This window comes from Leuresthes tenuis, unplaced genomic scaffold (assembly GCF_036924035.1).
Source record: "Leuresthes tenuis unplaced genomic scaffold, fLeuTen1.0.hap1 SCAF_6, whole genome shotgun sequence".
Lineage (NCBI taxonomy): Eukaryota > Metazoa > Chordata > Actinopteri > Atheriniformes > Atherinopsidae > Leuresthes > Leuresthes tenuis.
In genome coordinates this window covers 160,678-182,857 of record NW_027325360.1, presented here as the reverse complement: position 1 = coordinate 182,857, position 22,180 = coordinate 160,678, and the positions used below count along the sequence as shown (strand labels likewise).

Sequence of the window (22,180 nt, the reverse complement as noted above, 5' to 3'; positions counted from 1 at the left end):
CACTTTTTCACGTCAACGATCAGATGTATCAAGAGCGAAATGACCGTGGAAATGTGCGGTGCCTCACGCAAATTGCAGGGCTGTCGTACGCACTTTTCTACCGCTGCTGATTCTTTGGCGACACTTAGAGGTGATGTCTTTGGACATGAGGCCCCTGCTGTGTACTTTTGCGCGAACCCGAACCATTTAACATCTTATTTGACCGGCATAAGATGACGACGGAAATTAAAAATGCATGAAAGTGACAACATGAAAGCTTAAAATGTGTAAAAATGACGGACCCAAAGCTTAAAATGAATATAAATCAAGTTTGGGTCAGAGGACAGGTTCTGGTTCTGAGACAGGTCCTGGGTGTGTTTGCTGCAGGTTCTCAGAGGCTGTATGGACTCATCAAACATTCAGACGTGATGAATTATAGAGTGAAACAGCTGCTGCGGTCCTTACAGTATCCATAGTTCTGTATGGACCGGACCTGACCCGGCTGCTGTACGGACCAGCCCTGACCCGGCTGCTGTACGGACCGAGGGGCCTGAACCGGGGGGCAGGCTGGGTTGAGGGGCCTAAAACCAGGGGAAGGCTGGGTTGAGGGGCCTAAAACCGGGGGAAGGCTGGGTCGAGGGGCCTAAAACCGGGGTAAGGCTGGGTCGAGGGGCCTAAAACAGGGGGAAGGCTGGGTCGAGGGGCCTAAAACCGGGGTAAGGCTGGGTCGAGGGGCCTAAAACCGGGGGAAGGCTGGGTCGAGGGGCCTAAAACAGGGGGAAGGCTGGGTCGAGGGGCCTAAAACAGGGGGAAGGCTGGGTCGAGGGGCCTAAAACCGGGGGAAGGCTGGGTCGAGGGGCCTAAAACCGGGGGAAGGCTGGGTCGAGGGGCCTAAAACAGGGGGAAGGCTGGGTCGAGGGGCCTAAAACAGGGGGAAGGCTGGGTCGAGGGGCCTAAAACAGGGGGAAGGCTGGCTCGAGGGGCCTAAAACAGGGGGAAGGCTGGGTCGAGGGGCCTAAAACAGGGGGAAGGCTGGGTCGAGGGGCCTGAACCGGGGGAAGGCTGGGTCGAGGGGCCTAAAACAGGGGGAAGGCTGGGTCGAGGGGCCTAAAACAGGGGGAAGGCTGCGTCGAGGGGCCTAAAACCGGGGGAAGGCTGGGTCGAGGGGCCTGAACCGGGGGAAGGCTGGGTCGAGGGGCCTAAAACCGGGGTAAGGCTGGGTCGAGGGGCCTAAAACAGGGGGAAGGCTGGGTCGAGGGGCCTAAAACAGGGGGAAGGCTGGGTCGAGGGGCCTAAAACCGGGGGAAGGCTGGGTCGAGGGGCCTAAAACCGGGGGAAGGCTGGGTCGAGGGGCCTAAAACAGGGGGAAGGCTGGGTCGAGGGGCCTAAAACAGGGGGAAGGCTGGGTCGAGGGGCCTAAAACAGGGGGAAGGCTGGGTCGAGGGGCCTAAAACAGGGGGAAGGCTGGGTCGAGGGGCCTGAACCGGGGGAAGGCTGGGTCGAGGGGCCTAAAACAGGGGGAAGGCTGGGTCGAGGGGCCTAAAACAGGGGGAAGGCTGGGTCGAGGGGCCTAAAACAGGGGGAAGGCTGGGTCGAGGGGCCTAAAACAGGGGGAAGGCTGGGTCGAGGGGCCTAAAACAGGGGGAAGGCTGGGTCGAGGGGCCTAAAACAGGGGGAAGGCTGGGTCGAGGGGCCTAAAACAGGGGGAAGGCTGGGTCGAGGGGCTTCAGACTCTGTGTATGGGACACCTGCTCAACCCATTGAGTTATCCAGCGTCCCATAAATTATTTTTTATATTCTCATCATTCAGACGGACACAAATCCTAAACAGCAGTCCATCTGATCAGTCCACATCTGGTACTTGATTTTAGACCCACAATGAGAGGAATAAGACCTGTTTTCAGGGTTGGGGTCAGAACCAAGACTTTCCCTGACAAACTCATACCCGGTTTCAGGGTTGGGGGTCAGAACCGGCTCCTGGGAACCTCCTGAGTGTTTGGTCCTCACAATGACGTTAGGACAGAGTGTGTGTGTGTTCAGGAAGTGTGTGTCTTATCGCAGCGACACATCCACTGTTTTTGTTTTCGTGTGTCTGAGTGTGTGTGTGCGTTTCCTCCCATTATCTTGCCTGCTGGTTCCCACACACACATTCAGTCCACCACCGAGCATCCAGAACACACCACTTCTCCTGGACCCAACGGACTGCATTAGACCTGGCTTTTATGCTCTAAATCTTGACCTGGGTTGGTCTGGTGGACCCAGCTTTTACTTCTGTGAGTCCAGACCCAGCCTGTCCCTGGTCCTGATTCTGGTTCGGCTGCCACGGAGGATCAAATGGACGTGTGGTTCTGCAGGACCTGAACGAGCATCTGATCCGCTGCCATGCACACCATCCACCGTCTGTGTCGAGTCTGCATTGGACAGAACCTTCCACAGGTCTGAGAGTCTCTGCTTATCAATGATTCTGATCAGACTAATTGATGAGGGGTGTTTGTGGTGCAGCAGGGTCTGTTCTGAGTTGGTCCACAGGTTTCAGAACCTCAGGACCCAGTGCAGCTGTAGAATAGAGTTTGTAACATCTTAGCTGTGAGGCCATTGAATCAGATACCTTTTAAAATGGATTCTGGTTGGAAGCGCTCTGACAACATTCACACAGATAATGAGGAAACAAAAACAGCAGGAAACAGCCGCCTCCTCTGATTGGCTGTGAGGTGTGATGTCACCGCTGCCTGATTGTCATATCCTGGCGAAACCTCCAGAGTTTCCTCTGTGTGCGCACATGCGTGTGTGTGTTATAAATCTTTAATATCTTCATCTTTAAACCAGCTGCTCGTGTGCGTGTGTGTGTGTGTGTGTGTGTGTGCATGTGTGTGTGCATGTGTGTGTGACGGTCGATCAATAATTCAGACACATTAAAATGACTGAATGATTTCAGAGAGTAACTTAATGTGACAGCAGGTGTGTTTTACTGTATCTGTGAGGTCTGAAACTAGAGTCTTGTGTTCTGGTTCTGGTTCTGGTTCTGGTTGGGTATGTTGTGTCTTTTCCACTCTGATGCAATTCAACCAGATCATGTGAAGAGCTCATGAGGTCTGCCGCTCTCTCACACTGACTGATCGCACTGATTGATCACGTTGATCATAAACGGTTGCCTCAGATGAAACTGCAGTGACCATCAAACAGCCCCCTGTGGTGCTGGGACAGTATGTCAGGATGCTGATGCTGCCTTTCAGACTAAACTGAGGAAACACAGGCAAATGCATCAAACAGCAGGTTTAAACCTGAATACAGAGGATACCTGATGGAGTTAGAACTGCCACATTCTGAGATCGTATTCCCCTTTTAGCTGTCTCTGTGAGGACATAAATATACAGGAACTAAAATACTAACAGGAAATATACTGGGATCCAGTTTGAAGCAACTCGATGGTAGAGCAGTAAGAAGCATGTCCAGTGTTCGAGTCCCAACTGTGCTGATCTTTGTTGCATGTTTTTCTCACCTTCCTACATTTTTGTTCCCTTTCCTGTCTCTTTTTCCCGCTTCCTGCCCACCACGGTCCATTTAAGGCAAAAAATAATAAAAAAATAAACTGATGGAGAAGTTTTACCATTACATGTCCTCACAGAGATAGCAAAAAGGGAAATATGATAATAATATGATAATGGTCTGCTTTTAGAATGTCCCTCAGAAACAGTGACAACACACACCTGCACACACACACACCTGCACACACACACACCTGCACAACACACACCTGCAGACACACACACCTGCACACACACACACCTGCAGACACACACACACACCTGCAGACACACACACCTGCAGACACACACACACCTGCACACACACACACCTGCACACACACACACCTGCAGAAACACACACCTGCAGAAACACACACCTGCACACACACACACCTGCAGAAACACACACCTGCAGAAACACACACCTGCAGACACACACACCTGCAGACACACACACCTGCAGACACACACACCTGCAGACACACACACCTGCAGAAACACACACCTGCAGACACACACACCTGCAGACACACACACCTGCAGAAACACACACACACACCTGCAGAAACACACACCTGCAGACACACACACCTGCAAACACACACACCTGCAGAAACACACACCTGCACACACACACACCTGCAGAAACACACACACACCTGCAGACACACACACACCTGCAGACACACACACACCTGCACACACACACACCTGCAGACACACACACACCTGCAGACACACACACCTGCAGACACACACACCTGCAGACACACACACACACCTGCAGACACACACACCTGCAGAAACACACACCTGCAGACACACACACCTGCAGACACACACACCTGCAGACACACACACCTGCAGAAACACACACCTGCAGACACACACACCTGCAGAAACACACACCTGCAGAAACACACACCTGCAGACACACACACCTGCAGACACACACACCTGCAGAAACACACACCTGCAGACACACACACCTGCAGACACACACACCTGCAGAAACACACACACACACCTGCAGAAACACACACCTGCAGACACACACACCTGCAAACACACACACCTGCAGAAACACACACCTGCACACACACACACCTGCAGAAACACACACACACCTGCAGACACACACACACCTGCAGACACACACACACCTGCACACACACACACCTGCAGACACACACACACCTGCAGACACACACACCTGCAGACACACACACCTGCAGACACACACACACACCTGCAGACACACACACCTGCAGAAACACACACCTGCAGACACACACACCTGCAGACACACACACCTGCAGACACACACACCTGCAGAAACACACACCTGCAGACACACACACCTGCAGAAACACACACCTGCAGACACACACACCTGCAGACACACACACCTGCAGAAACACACACACACACCTGCAGAAACACACACCTGCAGACACACACACCTGCAAACACACACACCTGCAGAAACACACACCTGCACACACACACACCTGCAGAAACACACACACACCTGCAGACACACACACACCTGCAGACACACACACACCTGCACACACACACACCTGCAGACACACACACCTGCAGACACACACACCTGCAGACACACACACCTGCAGACACACACACACACCTGCAGACACACACACCTGCAGAAACACACACCTGCAGACACACACACCTGCAGACACACACACCTGCAGACACACACACCTGCAGAAACACACACCTGCAGACACACACACCTGCAGAAACACACACCTGCACACACACACACCTGCAGAAACACACACACACCTGCAGACACACACACACACCTGCAGACACACACACACCTGCAGACACACACACCTGCAGAAACACACACCTGCAGACACACACACCTGCAAACACACACACCTGCAGAAACACACACCTGCACACACACACACCTGCAGAAACACACACACACCTGCAGACACACACACACCTGCACACACACACACCTGCAGACACACACACCTGCAGAAACACACACCTGCAGACACACACACCTGCAGACACACACACCTGCAGACACACACACCTGCAGAAACACACACCTGCAGACACACACACCTGCAGAAACACACACCTGCACACACACACACCTGCAGAAACACACACACACCTGCAGACACACACACACACCTGCAGAAACACACACCTGCAGACACACACACCTGCAGACACACACACCTGCAGACACACACACCTGCAGAAACACACACCTGCAGACACACACACCTGCAGAAACACACACCTGCACACACACACACCTGCAGAAACACACACACACCTGCAGAAACACACACACACCTGCAGACACACACACACACCTGCAGACACACACACACCTGCAGACACACACACCTGCAGACACACACACCTGCAGACACACACACAGACACACACACACACACACACCTGCAGACACACACACCTGCAGACACACACACACCTGCAGACACACACACCTGCAGACACACACACCTGCAGACACACACACAGACACACACACACACACACACCTGCAGACACACACACCTGCAGACACACACACACACACCTGCAGACACACACACCTGCAGACACACACACACCTGCACACACACACACCTGCAGACACACACACACACACCTGCAGACACACACACCTGCAGACACACACACACCTGCACACACACACACCTGCAGACACACACACACACACCTGCAGACACACACACACCTGCACACACAGACACACACACACACACACACACACACCTGCAGACACACACACCTGCAGACACACACACACCTGCAGACACACACACCTGCAGACACACACACCTGCAGACACACACACACACACCTGCAGACACACACACCTGCAGACACACACACACACACACACACCTGCAGACACACACACAGACACACACACACACACACACACACCTGCAGACACACACACAGACACACACACACCTGCAGACACACACACACACACAGACACACACACACACACACACCTGCAGACACACACACAGACACACACACACACACACACACACCTGCAGACACACACACACACACCTGCAGACACACACACAGACACACACACACACACACACACCTGCAGACACACACACAGACACACACACACACACACACACCTGCAGACACACACACCTGCAGACACACACACACACACACACACACACACACACACACACACACCTGCAGACACACACACACACACACACCTGCAGACACACACACACACACACACCTGCAGACACACACACACCTGCAGACACACACACAGACACACACACACACACACACACACCTGCAGACACACACACAGACACACACACACACACACACACACCTGCAGACACACACACACACACCTGCAGACACACACACAGACACACACACACACACACACACACCTGCAGACACACACACCTGCAGACACACACACACACACACACACACACACACACCTGCAGACACACACACACACACCTGCAGACACACACACACCTGCAGACACACACACAGACACACACACACACACACACACACCTGCAGACACACACACACACACACACCTGCAGACACACACACAGACACACACACACACACACCTGCAGACAGACACACACACACACACACACACACCTGCAGACACACACACACACACCTGCAGACACACACACACACACCTGCAGACACACACACAGACACACACACACACACACACACACACACACCTGCAGACACACACACACACACACACACACACACACACACACCTGCAGACACACACACACCTGCAGACACACACACCTGCAGACACACACACACCTGCAGACACACACACACACACACACCTGCAGACACACACACAGACACACACACACACACACACACACCTGCAGACACACAGTCCCTGATGTTAGCTACAAAGAGCTTAATGGAGCGGCTCCATCTACTTGAAGGCTCTTGCAAAGGCTTCTGTCCCAACTGGGTCCCTCCGTTGGTCCCAGGATTGTCGTCTAGCAGCTCCTACACCACGCCTAAGACAATCCAAACTCTGTTCATGTGTCGTCCCACGATGGTGGAATGACCTACCGAGTGCTACCAGAACAGGGGCGTCCCTGTCTATCTTCAAGAAGCTCCTGAAAACCCAGCTCTTCAGAGAGCATCTCCTATCCCAGCACTTACCTTGTACTTCCCTCCCCCCTCTATCTCTGCACTTTATCTTTCTGCTCTTCCTTCTATGCCTGCACCCTATCTCTGCTCTGTCCCCTCTGACAGAGTCGGACTCCTGGGTTCCTTCTATGGAGCTTATTGTTAGCTTTTTGTTAGCTTATTGTTAGCTTATTGTTAGCTTATTGTTAGCTTATTGTTAGCTTATTGTTAGCTTTTTATAAAGCTGTTATATCTTCATTTGTAAGTCTCTTTGGGTAAAAGCTTCTGATAAATACAGAAACAGAAACAGAAACAAGCTGGATGCGCTCAGCGTTACACAAACACCAGAACCAGTCAGGATCCTGCAGATCGACCCCCGTTTTTCACCTGAAGATTCTGGATGGTTCTGATTGGTTCTGATTGGTTCTGGACTAACAGAGGAGTCGGTCTCAGACTGAACACGGTTACAGACTCTGATGGGTACTGAGAGGTCCGCAGGTTTTATAACGGTTGCCAGGTCAGTTTTTATCCACCTTTTGCCCGGTCAGATGCAGGAGCTGCTCTTTCAGCTGCAGGGAAAGACAAACACTGAGTGTGTTCTCATTCATACCTTCTCCTCAGCACCTGGAGACATCCCAGCTGGAGTTTTAATTTCAGCCTGTCAGTCCGAACTCCAGGACATTAAACTTCCTTTGTTGAGAGAAAACTCTCAGGACGTCGACCCTTCCTCGCTGTTTGCAGAGTCATGGAAACAGCTCAGAGACCAGGATCCAGGAAGGCCTCCGGTCTGAACCCGACACAAACACACAATCCATCAAGCCCGAGTCCAATCATTCGGTCTGCAGAGTGATTGGCTGCAATCTTACATCTCTGCAGGACCCGTACGCCTCCAGGCTCAAATACAATCAAATCAAATTCATTAAGCTCCAAATTGTTCCAATTTATACAGAGCCAAAAAAAGCTGGGAAATAAAACATCCATCCATCCATTTTCTATACCGTCAATCCGTCGGTCGGGTAGCGGGGGGGCGGGAGCCTATCCCAGCAGTCATTCGGGTAGCGGGGGGGGGGGCGGGAGCCTATCCCAGCAGTCATTGGGGTAGCGGGGGGGCGGAGCCTATCCCAGCAGTCATTGGGGTAGCGGGGGGGCGGAGCCTATCCCAGCAGTCATTGGGGTAGCGGGGGGGGCGGGAGCCTATCCCAGCAGTCATTGGGGTAGCGGGGGGGCGGAGCCTATCCCAGCAGTCATTGGGCGAAAGGCGGGGTCACCCTGGACAGGTTGCCAGTCCATCACAGAGATAAACAACCACTCACTCCTACGGACAATTTAGAGTCACCAGTTAACCTGACAGCATGTTTTTGGACGGAAATAAAACGAATAAACAAAAATAAAATCAAAGATTCATTTCATTAAAATTCATTCAAATTAGAGTTTATGTTGAAATGAACTATTGATGTCAGTGGTTCTGGTGTGTGGGGCAGGAAAATGGCCTGAGACAGGAAGCTCACCTGTCCCGACCATCTCAGTCTGTGGCTGACTCCAGGTCAGTCCTGAAGACCCATTTCTTACTCTTTGAATTGTTTCCTGCAGGTCAGCATCATTCGTGGAAAAGATGGTTTTGGATTCACGATCTGTTCTGATTGTCCCGTCAGAGTCCAGGCCATAGATCCAGGTAAGAAACGCTCATATATGACCTTCACACCCCCCTGTTCACATGCTCATGAGCTCTGTTTGGCCCATAAAACTAATGAGAACTGAACTTTAGGACCTCCAGTCCTGACATCTCATTGAATTAAATCCACTTAAGTCAACGGGTCTTTGGTGATTGACTGCAGCATACAGGTGGGTGGACCTGGGGGTCTGGGAGTGATGATGCTTTTTGTGTTTCACATGGTCTACAGTCACCGGGAGACAGGTTTTACAGGGTGTTGTATCTTGGCCCCTCTTTGTCAGGCTGGTTAAAGGGGTTTGGAGTTTGAAGCCTCACATGACCTAACGTTTCAATTAAGTTTTATTTATATACCATCAAGTAAAAGAAAATGTAAGCTCAAGGCACTTCAAACATACAATCCAGTTGAAGAGATGGGACTCAACGATGAATAATACGAAGAGCTTTCTTATACGTTATTAAACCATCTTTCCAGACTACTGTATTTTTGGGCCATAAGGCGTACTTAAAATCCTTTAATGTGCCTTAAAATGCGGTGCACCTAATGTATGAATTAACTCTCTGTGCTCTCTGACCGGGAACCGATTTTGTGTGGTACACGGCGCTCAGACATCTGTCAGAATGTTTTAGCCTTGGTAAGCTACGAAGCTGCACTGCTTGATGGATTGAGCATTACAGCCACCGTAGTCAGGAGCCTCACGGAATAATACGATCTGTGCTTCAACATTAAGGTGTGAGCACTCATTCATTCATTTTCTATAACGCTGCCCTAAAAATGGCTCCTGTTAAGAGACATGCTTACGAAGCGAATTTCAAACTCAACACTATCAGTCTTCAGTCAATAAGGTTTGACTTATCTGAGTTTTGTTTCATTTAATGCGCTTTATAGCCCGAAAAATACGATTCTAAATTAGAGGAACACCACTGTCTCTCCAGCTTTCTTCAGTCTGCTTTAAAGCAGCTGTGAATTATACCAAGGAGCCAACCTCTTCTGACTGATTACCTTCCTTTTCAGAGGGGCAACATTGTCCAGTGTTGGACGCATTGAAGCTATAGTGCTGTCAACAAGAGAGTCTAGTTCTACTGGAGTAAAGTTTAGGTAGCCGTCCTCTGTCATATCTGGCAGTGAAGAAAAGGATGATGAAATCAACTCTTTAAATCTGGTTACAGCATTCTCTGACAGACACCTCCATCCATCCATTCATCTTCTATACCGGCTTAATCCAGTTTAGGGTTGCGGGGGGGCTGGAGCCTATCGGCTGTCATTGGGTGAGAGGCAGGGTTCACCAGTCCATCACAGGGCCACACAGAGACAAATGAGAGAAATCATGCTCACTCAAAGGGACACAAAGTCGTCCACCAGTGTCCTGTAGTTGTTGTTGTTGGCGGTGAAGACGTCAACAGGAAGTGGCTCTATTAGCGATAGCTGAAATGGGGACAGCGCCACCTATGGTACCGGGGTATGACATGCTTTGTGCCAGTGATTCCATTCATTCACCGCCATATATCCAAGGATAATTACCCTCAGATAAGGACCCAACTGTAGCTGTGATCCAGTTAATCTCATCATGAGACCCACAGTCTCCTCCACCATCCAAGTGCAAGAACACGCAAACCGGAATGGAACCTGAAACCCTCTTGCTGTGAGGCGATGGTGCTAACCACCACACCACCGTTCAGCCTGCATAGACACCAACTATAAATAAATGTTTGCTCAGATGCTGTATTGTAAAGTAATGTAAACTCAAAGGTTATCAAAAAATGGTCAGATAAGACCAACTGTTCACACACAAGGGTATGATTAAGAGAGAGAGTTTCACCATTTTAAGGGAGGTGACTTGAAATACCAAAGTGAGACTGTGGATTTTGGTAAATGGTGTGAGAAAGTTTTTAAAAACTGAATGTGACCAAAAAAAAATAATAATCGAGGTTTGAACTGAATTTAGGAAGAAATAACAGAAATTCTCCCATGAGACCATCAAGGCGCAGTTGATTGAAATTGTTCAGTCATACAATAATCTCCATTTGGGGAAAATGGAGAGCAAACTGTGAAGCTGTTTTTAAAAAGGCTTGTTTGAGACCTTCCTTTATTAGCTCCTTAAATATTAGTAAGAAGTTGCTCATATACCCACTGGCCTTCACATGATAAATATCAGGTGACTCCTCAGCCTGGTTTCATTGGTTATTTCTTCTTTGTAGGTGGTCCAGCGTACCAGTCTGGACTCCGCCAGGGAGACTCAGTCCTGCAGCTCAATGGACTTCCTGTAGAAACCTGGAAATGTGTCGACCTCGCCCACACCATCAGGTAACCCCGCCCCCGCAGAGTCCGACTCCACACCTGATCGGGTAACCCTGCCCCCGCAGAGTCCGACTCCTCACCTGATCGGGTAACCCCGCCCCCGCAGAGTCCGACTCCACACCTGATCGGGTAACCCTGCCCCCGCAGAGTCCGACTCCTCACCTGATCGGGTAACCCCGCCCCCGCAGAGTGCGACTCCTCACCTGATCGGGTAACCCCGCCCCCGCAGAGTCCGACTCCACACCTGATCGGGTAACCCTGCGCCCGCAGAGTCCGACTCCACACCTGATCGGGTAACCCCGCCCCCGCAGAGTCCGACTCCTCACCTGATTGGGTAACCTCGCCCCCGCAGAGTCCGACTCCTCACCTGATCGGGTAACCCCGCCCCCGCAGAGTCCAACTCCTCACCTGATCGGGTAACCCCGCCCCCGCAGAGTCCGACTCCTCACCTGATCGGGTAACCCCGCAGAGTCCGACTCCACACCTGATCGGGTAACCTCGCCCCCTCAGAGTCCGACTCCCCACCTGATCGGGTAACCCCGCCCCCGCAGAGTCCGACTCCTCACCTGATCGGGTAACCCCGCCCCCGCAGAGTCCGACTCCTCACCTGATCGGGTAACCCCGCAGAGTCCGACTCCACACCTGATCGGGTAACCCCGCCCCCTCAGAGTCCGACTCCCCACCTGATCGGGTAACCCCGCCCCCGCAGAGTCCGACTCCCCACCTGATCGGGTAACCCCGCCCCCTCAGAGTCCGACTCCACACCTGATCGGGTAACCTCGCCCCCTCAGAGTCCGACTCCCCACCTGATCGGGTAACCCCGCCCCCTCAGAGTCCGACTCCCCACCTGATCGGGTAACCCCGCCCCCGCAGAGTCCGACTCCTCACCTGATCGGGTAACCCTGCAGAGTCCGACTCCACACCTGATCGGGTAACCCCGCCCCCGCAGAGTCCGACTCCCCACCTGATCGGGTAACCCCGCCCCCTCAGAGTGCGACTCCGCACCTGATCGGGTAACCCCGCCCCCGCAGAGTCCGACTCCTCACCTGATCGTGTAACCCCGCCCCCGCAGAGTCCGACTCCTCACCTGATCGGGTAACCCCGCCCCCGCAGAGTCCGACTCCTCACCTGATCGGGTAACCCCGCCCCCTCAGAGTCCGACTCCCACCTGATCGGGTAACCCCGCCCCCGCAGAGTCCGACTCCACACCTGATCGGGTAACCCCGCCCCCTCAGAGTCCGACTCCTCACCTGATCGGGTAACCCCGCAGAGTCCGACTCCTCACCTGATCGGGTAACCCCGCCCCCTCAGAGTCCGACTCCTCACCTGATCGGGTAACCCCGCCCCCGCAGAGTCCGACTCCTCACCTGATCGGGTAACCCCGCCCCCTCAGAGTCCGACTCCCACCTGATCGGGTAACCCCGCCCCCGCAGAGTCCGACTCCACACCTGATCGGGTAACCCCGCCCCCTCAGAGTCCGACTCCTCACCTGATCGGGTAACCCCGCAGAGTCCGACTCCTCACCTGATCGGGTAACCTCGCCCCCGCAGAGTCCGACTCCTCACCTGATCGGGTAACCCCGCCCCCGCAGAGTCCGACTCCTCACCTGATCGGGTAACCCTGCAGAGTCCGACTCCACACCTGATCGGGTAACCCCGCCCCCTCAGAGTCCGACTCCTCACCTGATCGGGTAACCCCGCAGAGTCCGACTCCTCACCTGATCGGGTAACCTCGCCCCCGCAGAGTCCGACTCCTCACCTGATCGGGTAACCCCGCCCCCTCAGAGTCCGACTCCTCACCTGATCGGGTAACCCCGCCCCCGCAGAGTCCGACTCCACACCTGATCGGGTAACCTCTCCCCCGCAGAGTCCGACTCCTCACCTGATCGGGTAACCCCGCCCCCGCAGAGTCCGACTCCTCACCTGATCGGGTAACCCCGCCCCCGCAGAGTCCGACTCCTCACCTGATCGGGTAACCCCGCCCCCGCAGAGTCCGACTCCCCACCTGATCGGGTAACCCCGCCCCCGCAGAGTCCGACTCCCCACCTGATCGGGTAACCCCGCCCCCTCAGAGTCCGACTCCCCACCTGATCGGGTAACCCCGCCCCCGCAGAGTCCGACTCCTCACCTGATCGGGTAACCCTGCAGAGTCCGACTCCACACCTGATCGGGTAACCCCGCCCCCTCAGAGTCCGACTCCTCACCTGATCGGGTAACCTCGCCCCCGCAGAGTCCGACTCCTCACCTGATCGGGTAACCTCGCCCCCGCAGAGTCCGACTCCTCACCTGATCGGGTAACCCCGCCCCCGCAGAGTCCGACTCCTCACCTGATCGGGTAACCCCGCCCCCGCAGAGTCCGACTCCTCACCTGATCGGGTAACCCCGCCCCCGCAGAGTCCGACTCCTCACCTGATCGGGTAACCCCGCAGAGTCCGACTCCTCACCTGATCGGGTAACCCCGCCCCCGCAGAGTCCGACTCCTCACCTGATCAGACTCACCTGTTGTTGACCTTGATGACTCCAGTGTTTGATCTTATTGTGTCTCCTCAGGAGCTGTCCGTCTCAGATTGTGTTAGTGGTGTGGAGAGGTTCACCTGAGGTTGGGTTAGGATGTGAAACTCTGCTCCGCCCACCAGCTCACAACATGGTGAGACTTTAAGAAAAGTTGAATTTCTCTTTTTGCTGTCATCTTTCTGCTAAGATAACGTTCTCCTGTCTATCAGACCACAGGCAGCAAACTGCTGTCTCACCCCTCTCACAACAAACATGGCCGCAGGTGGGGTCAGGGGCTGGGGGTCCGGTCCAGTTTGGGGGCTCTAGGTTCTCTGTGGAAGGATAAGAAAGAAGACCAGAGGGAGGAGGAGGAAGAGGAAGACCAGGAAGTGTACTCACCTCACACCACCACCACTCTGAGGGGCACCCGTGTGACATCATTAAATGGAGACAATTACATCATTCTGTCACCGGTTAATCAAGAAGAGCAGGTGAGAAGGGGTGTGAATGAGTGTTAACCTGCAGTGCGCATATTCAACCAACCCTTCATTAGACAGAACTCCTTTTCATCTGGTCCAGTACCTTTTACCTGAGCCAGAACTATGTATTACCCGAACAAGCGCCTTATCAATAACCTTTTTTCTGAATCCAGATAGAACTTTGGAACAGAACTGACCTTGGGGGGTGGGTCTACCTCCAGAGGTCTGATCAGAACCTTCAATTCAATTAAGTTTTATTTATTTAGCACCAAATTACAACAATTGTCATCTCAAGGCATTTAAATAATATAGTCCAATTCAAGCCAATGAAATCCAATTAATTAATTTAAAAATAATCCAATTCATTGCACTGTCAGTCCACTTTAAAGCAGCTGTGAATTATACCAAGGAGCCGACCTCTTCTGACTGATTACCTTCCTTTTCAGAGGGGCAACATTGTCCAGTGTTGTAGGCATTGAAGCTATAGTGCTGTCAACAAGAGAGTCAAGTTCTACTGGAGTAAAGTTTAGGTAGCCATCCTGTGTCATATCAGCACATGGCAGTGAAGAAAAGGATGATGAAATCAACTCTTTAAATCTGGTTACAGCATTCTCTGACAGACACCTTCTATATGTAGAATTCTTCTCAGAAACCGTGTAGTCAAGTAATGTAGATTCAAAAGTTATTAAAAAATGGTCAGACAAGACGGGGTTATGAGGGAACACTGTTAACTGTTCACTCTCAATGCCATAAGTCAAAGGTCAAGGGTGTGATTAAGGCAGTGAGAAGGTCTGTGAACACTTTGAGAAAATCCAATAGAGTCTAATATAGAATTAAAGTTAATATTTAGGCGTCATTTTCAACATCTACATGAATATTAAAGTCACCCACTACAATGACTTTATCTGTACTCAGCACTAACTGGGATAAAAACTCAGAATTCAGACAGAAACTCAGAATAAGGGCCAGGTGGACGATACACAACAACAAACACAAGAGGTTTTTGTGATTTCCACTTTGGGAAAAACTGAGAATCAGAGATTCAAAAGAGCTGAAACTAATCTTGGGTCTCGGACTGATTAGTAACCCTGATCTGAAGATAGCTGCCACTCCTCCTCCTCTGCCTGTGGTTGGAGGAACATTTAAATAGTCAGAGGGAGTTGATTCATTAATGCTAACATGATCCTCCTGCTGCAGCCAGGTTTCTGGAAGACAAAATATATCAATATGATGATCACAAATCATTCACTAACAGAGACTTCAAAGGAGAGATCTAATATTCAGCAAACCACATTTAATAGTTTATTTTCTCCTCTTGTGTTGATTGATATATTTAATTTGGGTGGTGTGGGAGCAGACAGTCATGATGTGGTTTTTGGGGGGGGGCAGCATCAGGTGGGAAGCCGCAGAGAAGTGTGTCAGACTACAACTCTGCATCCTGGTCTCAACCCTGGGATGTCATGTTTTTGGATGACTAATAAATTCGTCCATATTTCTAGAAATGAGAGCCGCTCCTTCCAAAGTGGGATGGATGCCGTCTCTCCTCATCAGACCAGGTTTTCTCCAGAAAGATTGCCAATTATCTATGTAGCCCACGTTGTTTGCTGGACACCATCTAGACAACCAGCGATTGAATGAGGACATGCGGCTAAACATGTCATCACTGGTCAGATTTGGCGGGGGTCCAGAGAAAACTACGGAGTCCGACATTGTTTTGGCAAAATTACACACCGATGCAACATTAATTTTAGTGACCTCTGATTGACCGGGTGTCATTACCGCCGACGTGAATAACTATTTTACTGTATTTACGCTTATCCTTAGCCAGCAGTTTTAAATAGGATTCTATGTCGCCCGCTCTGGCCCCTGGAATGCATTTGACTGGTCGCTGGTGTCTCTAATGCCACGTTTCTGACTATAGAGCTGCCAATTACCAGGGTTTTGTCCTCAGCGGGTGTGTCGCTGAGTGGAAAATCTATTAGAAACGTGGACAGGTTGATGGTGAACCACGGGCTTGACTTTAGGACTATGACTCCTCTTCCTGACAGTCACCCAGCCACTCTTAAGTCCCGGCTGCTCGGGATCTGCTCGGGGACGACTAACAGAGCTAGCTACGCTAGGTGGCTCCGCACTGACTAAAGGGGCCTGGCTCGCTATCAGGTGGTTTTCAACAGTGCAGAGCCGAGCTTCCAATTCAGATAACCTTGCCTCCAAAACTACAAAAAGACTACATTTGTTACATGTACCATTACCACTAAAGGAGGCAGAGGAGTAACTAAACATCTGACACACGGAGCAGGTGAAAGCAGGAGATGGAGGAAGAGAACTGGTAGCCATGCTAAGCTAGAGAACCCGACACACCGCTAAAAAGTGAAAAATAAAGACTAAAGATCTGTAAGAGTGAGCGTTAGAATATGACAAGTATGGGATAGAGTTAACTATGCAAGATGTGTAAATTATAGGGAGAAATAAGGTGATTATTAGTAGTAGTATTAGTAGCACACACAAAGCAACAGGAAGTGATGTAATACGTCTTACCGCCAAACAAAGCCAACTTCACAGGTTGGTGTACACAGTTTGTCTGAATAGGATCCAAGAAAGTTCTGCTATAACACTGAAATGGTTTTGTTTGGTTCCAGCTGCTGCAGCCCGTTTACCAGGACCAGAGTCGGACAATTGGTACGACTGCTCTCAACTTGATTATCCATTCTGTATTGACTAAGGTATTGATGAAAAACTGATTAAACTTATGGTGGTTCTCAGATCGACAGTATCAAACTCACCCCAGAAGAATTCAGAACCTCCTCCCCAATCCTCGACTCGGCTCATCGCGGGGACTATTCACTAGCCACACCTCCAACCTGCTGCCTCCACCTCCCAAAACCTCCTCACCAGCCCCATCTGGTAACTGTGGCAACTACCAGAACTGCACCATCATCCAATCTCATCTCCCCTGCTCCGGATACGGAGCCTACGTCAGCCTGGCACCCAAAACCCTCATCTTCCCCATCTTTGTCCAGGTCAGAATCCAGAACCCAGAACCTGCCCCCGCTGCCCCTCCAGTTACAACCAAAGATCCACTTTCAATTCTTTTAATTTAGTTCAATAAAACTTTATTAATCCCTGAAGGTGAATGACATCACTGCAGTATTAATTATTATTAAAGATCAGCTGCTGTTACAGAGAACAAAATAAAATATAAATCAGCTGAAGTGCAGCAGAGAGGAAGGTAGAAACCTTCAGAGGTCTCCATCAGTGGGTTGGGCTGCTGTTTCTGTTGCTCAGCAACAGCTCAGCTGATGATGTCACACACAGCGTCAGCTCTGTGATCCTCCTCCTTTACTGTTAGCGCTCTGTCTGCAGTCTCTGTCTGCCCGGATAGTCTTAAAGCTGAGCAGAGAGCTGTTAGAGTTGTTCCTGCAGCCAGGTCCAGGATTCCACCATCTGTTGTTAACCAGCTCTGTGATCCTCCTCCTTTACTGTTAGCGCTCTGTCTGCAGTCTCTGTCTGCCCGGATAGTCTTAAAGCTGAGCAGAGAGCTGTTAGAGTTGTTCCTGCAGCCAGGTCCAGGATTCCACCATCTGTTGTTAACCAGCTCTGTGATCCTCCTCCTTTACTGTTAGCGCTCTGTCTGCAGTCTCTGTCTGCCCGGATAGTCTTAAAGCTGAGCAGAGAGCTGTTAGAGTTGTTCCTGCAGCCAGGTCCAGGATTCCACCATCTGTTGTTAACCAGCTCTGTGATCCTCCTCCTTTACTGTTAGCGCTCTGTCTGCAGTCTCTGTCTGCCCGGATAGTCTTAAAGCTGAGCAGAGAGCTGTTAGAGCTGTTCCTGCAGCCAGGTCTCCTCTTCAACTCATCTTGATTTGGGGTCTTATTCCAGGCATTACTTGGTCTTTGAAAAGCTCAGTTACCTGCTCCAACGGGTTAACAACTTTCCTGTTGCTGTGGTTACGCATCATTACAAAGTTCCCAGCAGAAGTCTTTCCAGCAGCTCAACATCCAAACCAGCTTAGAAACATGTTTCAGAAATCTGTTTTCACAGACAAAAGTGTAGTAGAAAAACTGAAGAGTGTTCAGAGCTGCTGCAGCTTATAGGCCCAAACATCAGAGTCACCCTGACCCCCGTCTGAGGGTTCAGCTTCAGACCAAGAATCAAGATATCTTTGATTTTTAGGTTGTGTTTTACTGCATGTGATCTGTGGGAGAAAAAAATCAATAAGAACAACAAAGTTGTGTCTTTAATCCTGTAGTAGCTGTTTACTTGTCTGTGTTGTTGTTTCAGCCTCTGGATCTCTGCAGCCCGGACAGAACCCTGCTGATGTCGGAGGAAATGATTCTACACCAAGCCGACCTGCTGCCCATCAAGGTAACAGGAACCAGAACCGGTTCTGTCTCCAATCAGTTACCATGGAAAGAAAATGACGAGCAACAAACCCAGAATATCAAAGTCAAAAAACAAAAACAACACGGGATGTTTTAAATAATTCGGTTTGTTTTCTGCTGGATCTGAATGTCCTCAGACAGCAGATCCAGGATTCAGTTTCACACTAATGGATCGTCCTGATAGTACTACACACACACATCTGTTTCTGGGAATCTGCCTCATTTCAGTTTCATGATTTTGGTAAAAGATGAGATGGCAACTGATGTCAGACTCAAACTGAGGACACCATGGCTGTGTTTGAACTGGTTCTCCTCGGGTCGTGTGATCTTCTGTCCATGTGGCATTACCTCATCAGAAGCCTCATGCCGTGGGAAGTAACCGATCATGTGATTAACTGTGGTTTATCCAAAGATGTTCTGTGCTGGTGAAGAGGCGTGAACCTTAGAGAAAGTCCGTTCAAAGGCTCAGTGTCACTGAGTTGTTGCTGTTGTGTGTTTTCTGGTGGAAATCATCGTTTGAATGTGTGTGTTTCAGGTGACGGTGCTTATCTACAGCGACCTGCTGCTGTTCACCAGAGAGGACGAAGCCGGGCGCTGTAACGTCCTACAGAGTCCGTTGTACCTGAACAACGTGCAGCTCAGACAGGGTACCACTCTGTTGTTGTTGTCCATCTTCTAATGTGTACAGCCCCCCCCCCAGGCTTTAATTTAAAGTTATTTTCCTACATCTCAGCTACACCATGTAGAAATTACAACCCCTTTTATCCACAGCCCCCCTCATTTCAGGCTCCATAGTGTTTGGGACAGGTGGCTTCCAGCTGTGTTTCACTGCTTCATCGGTGCAGGGATAAGATACCTCAGCCTGTTTCTGTAGTTCAACATGAGGAGAGAAGCTGTTAGGAGGCTGAAAGACCATGATCAAATCATCAGAGACAAACCTTAGGATTAACAAAACCCCCTGGTTCCCACGTTACCGAGGGGCAGAGGGATAAAGAACAATGTGACTTTGTCCCAGACATTATGATGGGTGCTGTATATTCATCCATCTCCTACTGCCTCGGCCTCCCTCCCCTCTCTACTCCTTCGGCTCCTCCAGGGTAATGCTGAGGTTGTTATCAGCAGATTTCCTCTCAGTTGGAAAATCCTGAAACACCTAAATTACAAGGCATCAGGTAGATGTCTGATCCTCCTCAACTTCAACTGATTAGATGAGCAGACGCATGAGCAGGGGAACTGGGAGTAACACTTCAGGAGCTAAACACCAGCTGCTGATCCAGAGAAGACATACATCCAGCTCTGATTTACCAAAAAAGCCTACAACTTGGAGCTTTACAGCATTAATAGGACTTGAACTTCCATCAAGAACTCAATGGCACTGTGGAAGACAACCAACTCAGTCAGTTGCACAAGTTGCCACCAAGTACAATATGAACCAAGGAGATGCTGTTGTCCTGACCCCCTCAGCCACATCACCACAAAGAGTGGCTATTGATACAGCTCCAAAGAGGAGCAACCATCAGCCTCCTCCTCCACATGGACGACATCGAGCTGTCGGGCCAGTACTGAGAGACACTGATATCAAAGAGAGAGAAAAGTATAAACTACTGAAGGGTTGAACTACCAGAAGCTAACATGAACAGATGTTCAGCTGCAAATACGTCAGAATCCCACAGGAAGATTAAGTTCACTTCAGTTTTATTTACAAAGCACAAAACCCAACAAATCTCATCCCAGAGCACTACAGTCAAATTCAAGTCAATTAGAGTCCAATTCATTCTAATACAGTCATAATCAATCAAATCCAATTCATTAAATTCCAAATTAGCCCAATTCATACAGAGACAATTAAATAAAGTAGCCTAGCTAAGGAAACCAACAGATTAACTGAAACTTCTCTCTGATCCTGAGCTGCATGAGGCGACTGTGGAGAGAAAAAACTCCCTTTAACAGGAAGAAACCTCCATCAGAACCAGAACCAGGAAGAAGCCTCCATCAGAACCAGAACCAGGAAGAAACCTCCATCAGAACCAGAACCAGGAGGAAACCTCCATCAGAACCAGAACCAGGAAGAAACCTCCATCAGAACCAGAACCAGGAAGAAACCTCCATCAGAACCAGAACCAGGAAGAAACCTCCATCAGAACCAGAACCAGGAAGGGTCCATCTGCCTGGACCAGCTGGGGCTGAGAGGACAGGAAAGAGGGGACAACAAGCAGCGTAACACCAGGCCAGAGACACCTGCTGAGAGAGAGAAACACAAGTTAATGACAGCAATGATGTCATCTGTACATGGAGGGAGGAGAGGTGCATCATGGGAGCTCCCCCAGCAGGCTGGGCCTATAGCAGCAGAACTATGGGATGTTTCAGGCTCACCTGAGCCATCCCTAACTATAAGCTTTATCAGAAAGGAAAGTTTCAGCCTGATCTTAAAGGTAGAGAGGGTGTCTGCTTCCTGAAGCCAAACTGGCAGCTGGTTCCACAGAGAGGGGCCTGATAACTGAAGGCTCTGCCTCCCATTCTGCTTTTAGGGGCCTGATAACTGAAGGCTCTGCCTCCCATTCTGCTTTTAGGGGCCTGATAACTGAAGGCTCTGCCTCCCATTCTGCTTTTAGGGGCCTGATAACTGAAGGCTCTGCCTCCCATTCTGCTTTTAGGGGCCTGATAACTGAAGGCTCTGCCTCCCATTCTGCTTTTAGGGACCTGATAACTGAAGGCTCTGCCTCCCATTCTGCTTTTAGGGGCCTGATAACTGAAGGCTCTGCCTCCCATTCTGCTTTTAGGGGCCTGATAACTGAAGGCTCTGCCTCCCATTCTGCTTTTAGGGGCCTGATAACTGAAGGCTCTGCCTCCCGTTCTGCTTTTAGGGGCCTGATAACTGAAGGCTCTGCCTCCCATTCTGCTTTTAGGGGCCTGATAACTGAAGGCTCTGCCTCCCATTCTGCTTTTAGGGGCCTGATAACTGAAGGCTCTGCCTCCCATTCTGCTTTTAGGGGCCTGATAACTGAAGGCTCTGCCTCCCATTCTGCTTCTAGGGGCCTGATAACTGAAGGCTCTGCCTCCCATTCTGCTTCTAGGGGCCTGATAACTGAAGGCTCTGCCTCCCATTCTGCTTTTAGGGGCCTGATAACT

The 22,180-nt window shown here is 50.7% G+C and overlaps 1 protein-coding gene across 2 annotated transcripts in view; it reads left to right on the top strand.

Moving 5' to 3' along the window:
• The window catches only part of LOC140309279 (regulator of G-protein signaling 3-like), a 45,301-nt gene that overhangs the window by 7,032 nt on the left and 16,089 nt on the right, over positions 1 to 22,180 (top strand). Inside the window, exons 1-9 of one of the 2 annotated variants that reach the window (XM_072387092.1) lie at positions 2,207 to 2,415; positions 9,321 to 9,402; positions 11,599 to 11,704; positions 14,248 to 14,344; positions 14,421 to 14,681; positions 17,309 to 17,348; positions 17,433 to 17,689; positions 18,951 to 19,034; positions 19,587 to 19,698. In XM_072387092.1, coding sequence (XP_072243193.1) covers positions 2,362 to 2,415; positions 9,321 to 9,402; positions 11,599 to 11,704; positions 14,248 to 14,344; positions 14,421 to 14,681; positions 17,309 to 17,348; positions 17,433 to 17,689; positions 18,951 to 19,034; positions 19,587 to 19,698 — 1,093 coding nt within the window. In that variant the 5' untranslated portion in view covers positions 2,207 to 2,361. Of the gene's footprint in view, positions 1 to 2,206; positions 2,416 to 9,320; positions 9,403 to 11,598; positions 11,705 to 14,247; positions 14,345 to 14,420; positions 14,682 to 17,308; positions 17,349 to 17,432; positions 17,690 to 18,950; positions 19,035 to 19,586; positions 19,699 to 22,180 lie in introns of those variants that run through there. The other variant, XM_072387091.1, reaches the window with a different exon arrangement.